Source organism: Daucus carota, chromosome 6 (genome assembly GCF_001625215.2).
Source record: "Daucus carota subsp. sativus chromosome 6, DH1 v3.0, whole genome shotgun sequence".
NCBI lineage: Eukaryota > Viridiplantae > Streptophyta > Magnoliopsida > Apiales > Apiaceae > Daucus > Daucus carota.
Genome location: NC_030386.2, coordinates 26,238,149 through 26,252,005, shown reverse-complemented (window position 1 = coordinate 26,252,005; position 13,857 = coordinate 26,238,149). Strand labels below are relative to the sequence as shown.

Here is a 13,857-nt window from a genome sequence, read left to right as displayed (position 1 = left end):
GACACACAAATGTATACGGCAATTATATTATTATTTCGTTTCATAGGCAAGAAATACAACAATTATTTAAGCATTATATTTCCTTTCTTTTCTTACGAGGAAAATATGGTAGGGAAAGCGCACAGGGGTAGCACTGTAGCAGAAACAAAAGTGGCGGGAACCAAGATAACTGGATTATTGGAGAGCCCTGATCAAATAAATAAAGTTAGGCACGATTTCTATTGTAGGGATTATAATGAAAACGATACCTAACTAATTGCGATACTTACATGCATAACATATGCACAAAAATATACACATCTACATACATTTAGAGAGAGAAGCGAGCAGGAGAGAAAAATCACGCTTTGAAACCCTCACAATCTCTCAAAGCTCGGTCAAATTTCAAGCACAAATCATCCAGAAAGTTCGAAATCTGAGTTGATTCGCCTGTAATTTGTTACGCGATTCATCATCAAGCAGGTGCGTATCTCGAAATCCGTGCATATTAAATTGTTCTTATGTAGTAGATAAGCTTCATGAATGTCGATAATCGATACCATAGATTATCAAGGCGCTGATAAATTTGTGATTGTGAAAGGTTCTGGTATTATCTTATGTTGAAACCCTAGCTTCTGATGTTTTTAATTTGCGAACTTATTGAATTCTTATTTAGTAGCATTCTGTAAATTCGTTGAAGTTAGTCCATGATATGGTAATTTGCTGTTTATTACTCATAGGCATCTGATGATATATGTTTTAATAAAGGTATCACGCGTTTGATTCTTCAAGTGTGAGTATTAAGAGTTCAATGAAATTTGTATGTGTGGTGGTAGCATGACCAGTTTATTGAGCTTATTGATGTTACTAGTGATCTGTATGTTTATAACGTTTGATTCTTCTTATTACTTGTTAGTAGGTGTAACCATTTGAAAACTATGAAGATCTTCTTATATTGATGCTTGTGCTTTATCTATGTATAGTTGTGGATATCTTTTACCTTTGAGATTTGAGTGGGCTTTAAATTTCACCAGCTATTCATTGTGCTTGCAAAATGGACTGGGAAAATAGAGATGTATGAAAAGTGTATACAACTGAAGTGAGTTGAAATGATGGTTTCTCCATTGGTTTCGTCTTAATGTTTTTCTCTTTTTATGCTTATGATGGAGGTTTTTGCTAAAGATGCTTTCAGTTTGTCTTGTGGGAGCACGTGGAGTAGGTTTTTGTCATCCTGAGAACATATTTTTTGTATTCAAATTGGTTGTCTGCTACAGAAAAAGACCATGCTTGATATTGCAGTGTGAATGACTATCTTCCAGAGTAGTAGTCTTGGTGAAAGGGATGCTGAACAGGTATATGATATTTCTTAGTCAATAATGTGTCAAAATCATTGCACCTTTATCAGTTGCAACTCTACAAAATTGTATAAGTAAAAACAAAAAAAATTACTCACGGCCATAATCCGGAATACTGACTCCTTTAATATGTATCAGGGGTTCTGATTGAAAGAAATAGCTTGAACCATAAATGTGTGACTCACTGTTTTGTAGTTAGCTGCAAAATCACGTGGTTGTAGGCAACTAGTTATCAATATTAATGCTGTAGGTATTTGAAAATAGCTTGGACTTTAGTTTTTGCTGCCGTTTGCTGGCTGCGTAGTGAATTTGATAGCTTAATCGAGACAAGTAGAAATGCATTTTACTTGACTTAGCAAATAACAAGTTTACACTTGACAATCATGCCAAGTATGACCTTCTCTAGTCAACTATCCGGACAAGCTATTATGTGCAGTGTGCAGAAGCTGTGTGATTTCCATCCGGTGCAGTTTGTTTGAATTCTTACTATATCCCAAGTGTGAAAGCCGCACTCAAATGTAATACTATGTTGGTCAGTATGAGCCTGATGGATTACCAACTATAGATATTGATTAGACTGAGACCATGTGAAGCTAAAGTTTGCATTGTACACGATTGCGAAATTGGTGGACTGTTCCATTATCTTTCCTTTTAGTATATAAGACAGTGAAAGAAGTTTGTCAATGCATATATTTCATATGTCATAAGCTTTATATCACCTAAAGCTCTTCTTAGATTAAGATTTTACTTTGAGCTGATCGAGGAAGGAGGGGGGTGGGTGCAAGGTTCCAAGGTGTTGGAGTCATCTTTAATTGCTCGTTATCAAAGAAATATTCGAAAAATTAGCTGTTGCACCCATCTTGATGTTCTTATGTTTAACATTTAAAACAAATGGAAATGCTGGGAGTGCAGAAACCAATCAATGATGGTTTTGCAGGTTTTTTACCCCAAAACATATGTATTAGAGTTTGACGTATGTAACTGTGTTGTCTTGGCTAGTAGGCATGTTTTACATTCTCTCATTCAGAATCTAAGATAGTTCTGTTCCTCATCATGCCGACTTTCAGTTACTCATTTTGTTATGACATTCTTACCTGTGTTCTTTTACGACATTTGAATTGCTTATGACGTAATGACTTTAACTTGTTAGTTTCTAATGACTTCATGAGGATATACGTTCCCGTTTTATTTTATGTACTTTGTTGCTAGCTAATAATGACAATGTATTATAATATGCAAATTTAGACTGGTATATACCATAAAATGCCACATGCACTACAAGTAAGCCACAATGGGTTCTGCATCACCATATGGTTTTGAAGGTCCTCGAGCGTTGTGGCTTGACGAGGCACCATATAAAGCATGCTGGTGGGAACTCAGAGCTGATAAAAGAAGAAAAATAGTGATACTTCATACTTGTCAACTACAATCAATTTAATATATATATATATATATATATATATATATATATATATATATAACAAAATAACTTGCATTCAGTAGTGCCTATGCTTATTTCATTACTTTCTTTTTATCAATTAAGACAATTGTAGTGTACAATGAAAGAGAAAGATGGGCTTCTAGCCTGCTTGAAAGTTTCTCTTTGAATTATTAGTATAAGAAACTTAATATGAAATTTTGCTTAGCTGTTTTTTCTCCCTGTGATTTAAGACGTGCATTTTTGATATCATGTTTTTTTTAAGCATAATTCTTGAGGATTTTTTACTGCTACTTATCTTTTGCAGTACCTCTTTCCCAGGCCATTACAGCTTTAAAAAGAGGATCTTATCTACTCAAGTATGGCCACCGAGGGAACCCAAAATTCTGCCCTTTTCGTCTTTCTAGTGTGAGTTCATATCATATATATGATGGAACATATCAATTCCTCATGTTTCAGTTTAGAACATTGGCCATGATTTTATACTTAGTGTATGTGTATTTAATTGCAACTATATGCCAAATTACAAATTTTTTGTACGTCAACTTCAGAGTGTAAATAAAAAATATGGAACAACTATGTGGTTAGTGTGTTATGTATTCTCTCAATATTTATCTTCCAAGAGTAATGTGAAATACAGTGCCAAAAAATTAGGACATTCAAGTAGAGAGCATATACACGTTGGAGACACAAAGAACAGAAAATTACTTTGCATCTTCTGGATCAAACTAGGCGGGTTAGATGAATAAAATTTAGGAGTTGATCATTTATTCTATAGTTAATAAAGTTTGGAACCTGTAATAAGAATAATCTGGAACTCTGTAATTGCCCTGTAACCTATAATATATGGAAACCTGTAGCCAATCATGATTTATTGACGTTTCCAGACCAACGTGAATTATGAGGGTAATTTGCTAACATTAACTATCAAAACATTATCACCAAAAAGATTTAAATAAGAACGAATAGAAAGGTGTTCCAAGATTTATTTGTAAAGGCACAATAATCTAATTAGTAATGCACTATTGATATCATATATCACCTAGTTTCATAATCTTCGCATCATAAACAGTAGCTAGAGGAAAATTAATCATCATATATCACCTAGTTTCATCATCTTCGTATCATAAACATTAGCTAAAGATATTTTAAAAGATAAACAAAACTATTACTGAAAACAATCCAGAAATTAGAGTAGAAGATTAATAAAAACATATAAGACATTTTTTTCATTTTCCATGGTGCTATATTCATTTGGCATCATCTCAGTCTTCAGATATATTCTTACATAAAATTTGTATCTTTAATTTCCAGGTGCTTCTCTTCATAATGTATTTAATATACTCATTTCTTAGTTTCCTGATGTCGTTCCCACTTCAATCCTTTTCAAAATATCCTTAATTGTACACTTGAAATCTTTAGTCAAAAGTTTGTGCATTAATGTTTCAGGACGAGACATCACTAATATGGTATACTGGGAAACAGGAGAAAGAGGTTCAGTTAAAACATGTTTCCAGAATTATTCCTGGACAGCGAACTGTAAGTTTTTGCTTTTTAGAACTTATGTTCTTATACTGCTGTCCACTTCAAAATATGAATTCCTGCTTATATTACTTAAGTCCATATACATTGCATAATAGATGCCCGTATGGTGTTTTAAGTTTGCTCTAAACATTACTAAGGGGCATGAAGTCTAAGATACCCCAATATATCTCAAATATGAAATATATGCATACAGAGTTTATGTTTAGTTGCCCCGTTGGGCTATATAATTCTATGGAGCATCCAATTATATGATTTCATGATGGTATGGTAGTGTGTGAAATTAGATTCCAATTTACTAAATTTCTAAATCTCAGACCGGCAAAGCTTTTCTATTTTGCTCTGATTTGGTTCTGTTCACTAAATGAAAAGGGCAGTTTGGTCCTCTCAATGCCAAATCTTTTCTACATAGTTATTCTCCTTCTGAGAGGGCAGATTTTAAACATTATCCTCAAATTCTGAGTACTTGCATAATGTGTAATTGGTATTTTTAATGTTAAAGGAAAAGGACCGAGAAGACCCTAAAGAGCCATTATCCAGTGCTGCTCACTTAAGGTGCTGGAAGGCAAAAGGCTGGATAATGGACTAAGATTGGTTTATTTCTAAAAAGTGTCTGCTTGAAGTTGAACCCACTTTATTTTGAACAATGTATGCATGAAGTGTACATTAACAATCTGAGGTTTGTTCACTGTGTTACAGAATTTACACTTTGCTGTCAATTCATATATTTGGGGGTGCTACCTTAAGAGGCGAAGGGACTAAAAAAACATTGAGTAGAAGACTGAATATCTCTCACATTTTTTAGCAAAGACCCTAAGAAACTATGCCTAAGAGTTTATAGTAAATTAAAGAATTGCATGGCATGTATCCTTAATACAGACCAAAGCAGTCTTAGAACTTCTATCAGACAAGATAGAGAGAAATTCGATTGCAAAGTACTGAACATTGTCACATGTAAGGTTATAGAAATATATGCACTATCTTCTTAATGTTGTCCAACAACTGTGATCTGAAGGAAAGAATCCCACATTCAGAGTAGTAGCTTTAAATTCTCTCAAATAACTCACCAAAAAATAAAGTAGCGATGTGTCATTGGTTTTTCTGATTTGAAAAGAAAAAGGATAGAGAAGAACCTAAAAAGCCATTATCCAGTGAAATGCTGCTCCCTTAAGATGCTGAGATGCAAAAAGCTGGATAATGGCCCGAGACTGGTCTTTCTCTTACAAAGTGGCTGCTTAAAGTTGAACCCAGTTTTATTATAAGAATGTATGCATGAAGTGTATGTTGACAACCTTGGATTTTTTCAGTGTATTACAGAATCTGAACCTCATTTTCGGTTCATATTTTTGGTGCTAACTTAATCTTGTGGTTTTATAGGCGATATTTCATCGTTATCCTCGGCCAGAAAAAGAATATGAATCATTTTCGCTCATATATGACAAAGGGTCATTGGATCTGGTAGGTGGCTTAAGACACGTTATCTCTTCTTTGTGACATGATAAACTTCTTGCCAACCAATTTATTATACATAATTGGCAATCATGATAATACTTAAAAATATTGGACTTCTTTCCAAGTTCAGTTAATTATATATCTGATAGAAACAGACAAACTACATTGAGAGGATTTGATAGATTATTTAGCAATCAAGTGATTAGGATGACATACATGGAAAATGAAATACAAGGGATGAATAGCTTATTACAAAATTTGTATACATAAAGGCCCTTGACTTGAGATAAGTTTGACCTGCCTATAAAGTTTTTTTATTGTTTTTGTTCAAGTGCCCCTCTATTATAAGTATTATGTGTGTCATTCTGGTATATATGTATGTATGTCCCTTTGCCAAGCATGTGGAACCGTTATGCTCTGGTTCGTTCAGTCATTTCTGAACGAGTTCAGTGAGCTGAAACTAAAAGTTTATACTCTGTACATTCTGGAAACTCAAAGCATGGGGGGGGGGGGGGGTCTATGTTTAAAAGTTGAGGTTAATGTACCTGAGCAGAACAATGAGATGTAAGCGAGTCAAACATATTAGAATATCAATTTATGCAAGCGTGTGTAAAAAATTATGTTATCAGATGGAAGAAGTTCCTGTCAACAATCATTTACCACTCCAGATATGAACAATATGAAGCTTCATCCTTAGATACACATAGTTTAGTCGTATTCTAGATTCACAGAATTCAGGAGCTTCTGCAATGAGAAGAAGGCTCAGAGCAGCCAATACATGCTCTACTGACCACAACCACTTGGGGCCTTCAAAATTATAAGTAACAAAAGATAGCCTTCCTTTATGTGTTCCAAGATTTACACAGTTGACATATGTTTTGCAATAACTATATGGAGGTTTAATTTCTAACCAGTGATCACTATCAGAATGCTGATTTTGTCAACCATAAACTAAGAACAATATATACCTAAAAGCTGATATTTTGTTTTCACTTTACCCAAGGGATCTGTATATCTTGTTAGTTTGTTGCAAGTCATGCATTGCATCTTTATGGTGGAGTATAGTTCAGTAAGTCAGCTGCAACTTATGATAAGACACCATGTACAGATATGCAAAGACAAGGATGAAGCTGAAATCTGGTTTGTGGCCCTCAACGCACTACTATCACGGGGTAATGGTCAAGTATTAAGACGCAGAGGAAGCAGCGACAGCCTCTCGTCTAGTGGTTCAAGTAATCTTCCAAAAGGACATTCTCAGTCATTTATTTCAACAAGCAGCAGTGATATAGTTTATGAGGTTTCTTCGATATCGTTCTGGCTATTTTGGAATACTCTGGTTCATATAATACTGCAGCATAAAGTTTTTTTTTACATGCTGATCGCAGGATCAGGAGAACACACAAGCACTTCAAGGATTTTCTGTGAATCCCCCTCGGAAAAGACTGGGAAGAGCATTATCAGAATTATTGTTATATGATTCTGCTGCTCAATTTTCCCCTCATAGAGAGTTTGATGAAAAGTCTTTTAGCATGCAATCATCGCAAGATGCCCGCAACCAGGCAGATACTTCTCGACTTAGTATATCCAGTGCCATGAGTTCATCAGGCCCGGGATCTCCTCAAGAAGACCTTGATACATTTGGTGATGTTTTCATCTGGGGAGAAGGAATCAGTGACGGGCTAATAGGTGGTGGTTTCCGTAGAAGTAGTTCTTCAACTCCCCTTAAAGATGCACTTTCTCCGAAGGTTCTAGGATCAGTTTTGGCACTAAATACCAAAGAGGTTTCCTGTGGTAGCAAGCATGCTGTACTAGTTACTAAACATGGTATGATATATAGTTGGGGAGAGGGGTCAGGCGGAAGGCTAGGCCACGGAGTGGATGCTGATGTTCCCAATCCAAAGTTCATCAGTGCTTTTAACGAATTGGAAATTAAATCGGTTTCATGTGGAGAAAATCATACCATCGCTATTACGGTATCTGGGGATCTTTATACATGGGGTGATGGTATCCACAAATTTGGGCTACTTGGGCATGGGAATGAATTCAGTCAGTGGATCCCTAAAAGGGTGAGGCAGATGGAGGGTATGCATGTATCTGTGATCTCATGTGGACCATGGCATTCAGCTATTGTTACAGAAACAGGTCTTCTGCTTACATTTGGAGATGGGACTTTTGGTGCCCTGGGCCATGGAGATAGATTTAGCACAAATATTCCCAGAGAAGTAGAAGCTCTAAAAGGGTTACGGGTAGTGACAGTAAGTTGTGGTGTCTGGCACACTGCTGCTGTTGTAGAGATAAGTTCTGATCATTCAAATTGCTATGGCTCATCAAGTGGACATCTCTTTACTTGGGGGAATGGGAACGAAGGGCAGCTTGGTCATGGGGATGATGAATCTAAACTTGTTCCATCTTGTGTGGTGGTGTTGAATGAGATAAACTTCTGTCAAGTAGCATGTGGTCACAGCATCACTGTTGCCCTTACAACCTTGGGAAAAGTATATACAATGGGTAGCGCTAAACATGGACAGCTAGGGAGTCCTGGGAGTCCTGGAAAGCTTCCCATCTGCATTGAAGGTGAACTCAGAAGCAATTTTATTGGAGAAATAGCATGTGGCTCTCATCATGTTGCAGTGTTGAGCTCAAACTCTGAGGTTTACACTTGGGGAAAGGGAACAAATGGACAATTAGGCCACGGGGACCTTGATGACAGAAATATTCCTACACTTGTCAAAGCTCTTAAAGAGAAACACATTAAGAGCATAATATGTGGATCCAATATTACAGCTGTTATCTGTTATCATAAGCAGGTAAGTGTTGCTGATTATCACATGTGCTCTAGTTGCCATGCACCCTTTAATTTCAGAAGGAAACGTCACAACTGCTACAACTGCGGACTAGTGTTTTGCAAAGCTTGTAGCAGTAAGAAATCTTTAAAAGCTTCTCTGGCACCAGATATGAACAAGCTTTACCGTGTGTGTGAAATTTGTTTTTCCAAACTAAACAAGGTTGTCGTAAGCACATCCCCTGTACTACCCCCCAAAGTCACATGTGGGAATACAAAAGCCAGCTCTGGTGAAACCAAGGAGCAAGAAACCTCGTTGATTAAAACAAACAGTGTACTTTCTAAGCTTTCCTCTTTTAATTCGTTCAGACGGTTAAGCAATTCACAATGCAAAAAGAGTATGAAACAGAACTTGAATAGTGGACTTGTATCTCCAATTCAAAACAGAAGTTTTCGAAAGGAAAGCTCTTCTACTTCTAATTCCTCAGCTTCTTTAAATGAATGTTCACAAATTGTATCTCCTTCTCTTCCTAGCTCAGTAGTAAATTCTCTTACTTCTTCACCAGTTTCCATTACCTCAAGCCCTTCTCATCCCTCGTCACTCGCATTAAATTCAGCCGCTCTTGCATATCCTAATATCATTCCAGATGACTCAAAGAAAACAAATTACAACCTCAGCAAAGAAATATACATACTAAGGGAACAGGTAAGTTCTGCGAATCATTGTTATAGCTTAAATGTTTTCTGCATGGTGTAATTCCACAAGATGATGTATGCATAAATAAATAAAATTGTGAAGAACTCATGGCTGATACTTACTCTCCATTTTAAATTGCTGTGGTCAATTTAATTTACTGAAGCTGTAGGTTCCTCCTAGGTCTATTCTATACGAACAGAAAGTTAACTTTGAGGACCTTACTGCATGTTTGTGCATACAGAAACAGGCCAAAATACACATAGCTAGTTTATTTTGACAGGCCACATTAATGCTATACTGAAGAACAGTTATGTTTATCACATTTATCAACAATTATTGAGCAATTTTTATATTCAAGGTCGGCATTCTTTTAACTGAGATGGCAATGAAATCGTCAGGCTGCAACACTGTGACTGCAATGAACATCTAACACCATTTCTGAAGCTTGAAAGTGACCATGATTTCTTAAGCACATTTTGTGTAGTTAGCATCTTACCTTAAATTGGCTTTTCTTTGATGCTCACTCCATAGTGAATTCTACAGATTTAAATGAAATTTTACACATGTAATATACAGACTCATAGTGCTGACAAAAAGAATGGACAGTAAAGAAAAATTTAGTCATTTTATATTCCATGTCAAGACCTCTTATAAGCCAACTGCATTGTTTATGACATCTTATGATTTCTGGGATAAAGACTCTGATACTCATACATAAATAGGATTCTTTACGTAGGTGGAGGTTCTCACTCGCAAGTCTCAACTCCTGGAAGCTGAACTCAGCAAAAAGTCAAAGCTGCTAAAAGAGGCAACTGATGTTATCTGGGATGAGAAGGCGAGAAATGAGGTGAATGGAACGAATCAGATGCTAACCAGAAGGTAAGAACTGTATGTCTTGTCATCTTATGAACACACGAGCTTTATTGTGTCACGAAGTAGTTCAACTTGGTCTGGATATTAAATGAAGCTGTTATTTACTGCTGATGGTTCTAAGACCACATTCGACGGAACATTAAAATTTTATTTGTTTGGTGTGTTAGCAGTGAAATGAACCAGGTGCATTCTGTTGCATAAGTAGAAGAGTAAAATTGTTTGTGGCTACATTTGAGAGCCCCAAGATTAAACAACTTACTTTTCTATTTATATTTCCCTTTGACTTTTTTTTTGTGAACTTTCAAACTTTGTATTCTATTTGGTTTACACATAATAACTTTTATTGGATTTTTCCTTAGATAATATAATTTTGAATTTTGTAAAATACCAGAAAAAATATATTGTGCAAGTAAATCTAGTACAAAACTTATGGTACACAAAAGGAAGTCAAGTGATATTTAAAGAGAAACGAAGGGAGCAGTAAAGATGCAAGTCCCTTGTCATATTGTAAAATGAAAAGGCCTGTCGATCAAGTAGCTCTCTGCCTAAGCAAAGAGGTTAAGAATGGTTTCTTCTCAACTATCCAGCTAGCTCTCGCTTGCTAACCTTACTAGTATCAGCAGTGATGATTGATGGAATATAAAAAAGTCTCTTGTCAATTATGTAGCTCCTCGCCTGAGCGTAGATGTTGGATATGGTCTCTACCTAACTATATAACTAGCTCTCGCTTGCTAAACTTTCTAGTATCAGCAATTATGCTTTGCCAGAATAGGTTCTGTATGAAATCTCTTGGAATAAGACCCAATACTGTATACATTGAAACTAATCTCTGCCTATATTAGTTTGAGCAATCATTTTCATGAAAATGGAGATTTGTTGTGTCAGTCATGTGGATATGTATTTAACCTTAGGTAGATGAAGAAAATAGGAACCCACCCTCATCGCTGTATTTCCAGAATATATGTAGGTACAAGTGTGCCGAAAATTGTAATTATTTGTTGTCTAAACCGTTTCTTCTAGAAGTATGCTCAAACAAGTTTCCAGTTCTGATACACAGTATTTTCCTGGATTTAATATACATTATCGAGATCTAACAATATATATATATATATATATATATATATATATATATATATATATATATATAGGCAATTGCTCAAATACAAACTACTAAATCCACCCCTATATGTCATCACCAACCTAGGGCCCACCCTCGCCCCCACTCAATCCACCCCGGGCCCGCTAGGGCCTTGCCAAGGCTCCGCACAAGCCCTGGACAGGCTCCAGACAGCCTTAAGAGCCAAAACTTGGCCCCACAATGGTCCCAGTAGGCCCTGCCCCGACCCTACTAGGCCCCAATTAGACCCCATCTAGGCCCATCTCGGGGTCCATCCCCGATCCCAAAATCCTTACCATTCTGCTTAATCATATTGGTTTGTATTTAGTTTGTATTTTAGTAGTTTGTATTGGATTAGGACCCTATATACTATATGTGTGTGTGTGTGTGTGTGTTTAAATGTAGATAGAAATACATTTAGTTTTCAAAATGCCTCTTTCTAGGGTTTGTATAAATGGGAGATGTTGGCTTCAAGTCACACAACATATAACTTCCAAACACTTTCTGTCTACCTAATTTTCATCAGGTGCACCTTTCGTTGAAATGTTGTACAGTTTTATGTAAAATTTATAGTTAATATCTTAATAAATTGCTTACTATTGGTTTTGAATGAATATTTTCTTATACGTGTGTAAACAAATCACATAACGTCATGCCACACCCTGACATACTTCATGCTTGACTTATTTTTAGTCATAGCTTTCATCTAATTGAAATATAAACACAAATTCTTTCAACTATTATAGTTTTAAGTCACCCTTGTCAGTTATCTGGTTTCCTCAACACTGGTGACTAAATTGCATTTGCGCCTGATGAAATTGAAAAGAGGGTGGATTCATTCACTAGTAAACTATTACTTCTGTTGTGATCTTTTAATGAACAGTAACATTTGAGTTTGAATTTGTATGGAGTATACTTCTCTGATGCTTTGGAGCAGAAGAAAGGAGCTTTCTATAACTTCAAAAAAAAATATAAAAAATTAGGATCTTCTGTGTAATATGGCATTGACAGATTGTGATTTTCTGGCGGTTGCAGACAGCAATGAGGTCTCAGGTGTATTCCTTGGCAATTTATCAGGTGCATATGGTGAAGCATCAGGATCTGATTTTACAGTTATCTCGATCAAATTGACCAGCTAGATGCCTCGATGTGGCCTGAGCCTGTAGTCACAAGTGTTGATATTTTAGTTTTTAGGAAAGGTCACAGAGTTGTACAGTATATATCTGATGCTATCCCATAGGGGATGCATTGATCTATGACAGCAACACGTTTACTTCAACACATACTTTCTAGTTTCTATTACAGCTCTACTGCTCCTTGTGTACCTTTATAATTTGTGTATAGGAGTATAATGGTTTTTGACCAGTAATTGACATGATAACCTAGGAAACTAATGAAGCTTGCACAATCAATAGTTTGATAGTTCACTCTAATCCTTGTCAATTAATTTGCATGAAGTGTGTGCATGTTATTTGTATAGGCATCGTGTGTCGGCTTACTAGAATTTTGAAGGCATTTTATGCAAGGGTGTGCGTGTAGCTCGGTGTCATTGACCGTAGACTCGATGTATATTTTTTCTAATAATAAGCCTGTATGACATCAACCTGTATAGATAAGATATGTATAGTTAGATATTATTAGTATTAGTATACAAACAGCTAGCAGAAAAAGATGATGTTAAGGCTTTGGCAGGATTTTTTCGTTTTGGGGTCATCGTACAACTTTTGAGAAGATTGTAAACTCGTGTAATGTGGGTGCGGTGCATGGTATATCTACATAGTTTAACAAATTTTCTCACCTTCCGACCTTAGCTCAGTTGGTAGAGCGGAGGACTGTAGTGATTAATATATCGAAGCCATCCTTAGGTCGCTGGTTCGAATCCGGCAGGTCGGAATTTTTTCGTAAATTATTCTTATACCTTTGACAAATTTTCAAATCCAGGGCAATATCCTCCTTTTACATGCCGCGTTTTCAAAATCCAGCTGCCTTGAAATACTACTGTATATCTGAGTTAGACGCGCAAAGAGAATCTCATCATCGATAAAATATTGGTGATTGGTAGGCACGTGCGTGGTGCGGTTTGCACCTAAAACCGCAACCGGAACCACGGCGTGCGGTTTCTAAAATTCAAAATCGGAACCGAACCATATAGCATTGGTGCGGTTCGGTTTAAAACATGAGCGGTTTCGGTTTTACATGGTGCGGTTCGGTTTTCAAACCATGAAGAGTTCGATAAACTCTCGAATGCTAGGATCTTTAACAAGTTTACAATAAGTATGCCAAATTCAGTAATATTTAAATAATAAAAGAGTTTAACCAGAAAGCAGTAAATGTATTAGGAGACATGTTATATGCACCAGATAGACTAATGCATATTTAGATGTCAAAGCAGCAGACAAAAATTACCAACAGCCAAAAACTAGTCTATTTTATTCATCTTTTCTTGTCAAGTTTCACTTATTCACCTAAATTTCATTTATAAACAGGACCATAGGCCTAACCGATTAACCCAACAAAAATGGACCGGCATAAACAAGTGTGCAATGTGAAACTTTCGTGTTTAGAGCATTGTCAAAGTTAGTAGACAGTCCGCCAAGCAAAGCTTTCTTGACAATGTATATA

The 13,857-nt window shown here is 36.2% G+C and overlaps 1 protein-coding gene and 1 non-coding gene across 3 annotated transcripts; both read left to right on the top strand.

The window, feature by feature from the left end:
- The first annotated feature begins 206 nt into the window (after positions 1-206).
- LOC108225596 (PH, RCC1 and FYVE domains-containing protein 1) lies at positions 207-12,545 on the top strand. 2 transcript variants are annotated; one of them, XM_017400505.2, is made up of 10 exons: positions 207-462; positions 1,014-1,078; positions 1,162-1,331; positions 3,094-3,180; positions 4,222-4,311; positions 5,692-5,772; positions 6,875-7,063; positions 7,152-9,254; positions 9,982-10,124; positions 12,271-12,545. In XM_017400505.2, the coding sequence occupies exons 3-10, from the start codon at positions 1,284-1,286 to the stop codon at positions 12,278-12,280; spliced, it is 2,751 nt and encodes a 916-aa protein (XP_017255994.1). In that variant the 5' UTR covers positions 207-462; positions 1,014-1,078; positions 1,162-1,283; the 3' UTR covers positions 12,281-12,545. The 2 variants fall into 2 exon arrangements, with proteins under 2 accessions (XP_017255994.1, XP_017255991.1); XM_017400502.2 differs by having other exon boundaries at positions 963-1,078.
- Positions 12,546-13,036: 491 nt separating this feature from the next.
- TRNAY-GUA (transfer RNA tyrosine (anticodon GUA)) lies at positions 13,037-13,128 on the top strand. The gene is given in 2 exon segments: positions 13,037-13,073; positions 13,093-13,128. It is a non-coding gene; the product is annotated as a tRNA-Tyr (tRNA).
- The last annotated feature ends 729 nt before the right edge of the window (positions 13,129-13,857 follow it).

Excerpts from the sequence above, each read along its gene's own strand:
- LOC108225596 (XM_017400505.2), top strand. The coding sequence starts at position 1,284 with ATGACTATCTTCCAGAGTAGTAGTCTTGGTGAAAGGGATGCTGAACAG. Across the intron at positions 3,181-4,221 it reads GCCCTTTTCGTCTTTCTAGT|GACGAGACATCACTAATATG; the intron begins GTGAGTTCATAT and ends TTAATGTTTCAG. Across the intron at positions 7,064-7,151 it reads GCAGTGATATAGTTTATGAG|GATCAGGAGAACACACAAGC; the intron begins GTTTCTTCGATA and ends TGCTGATCGCAG.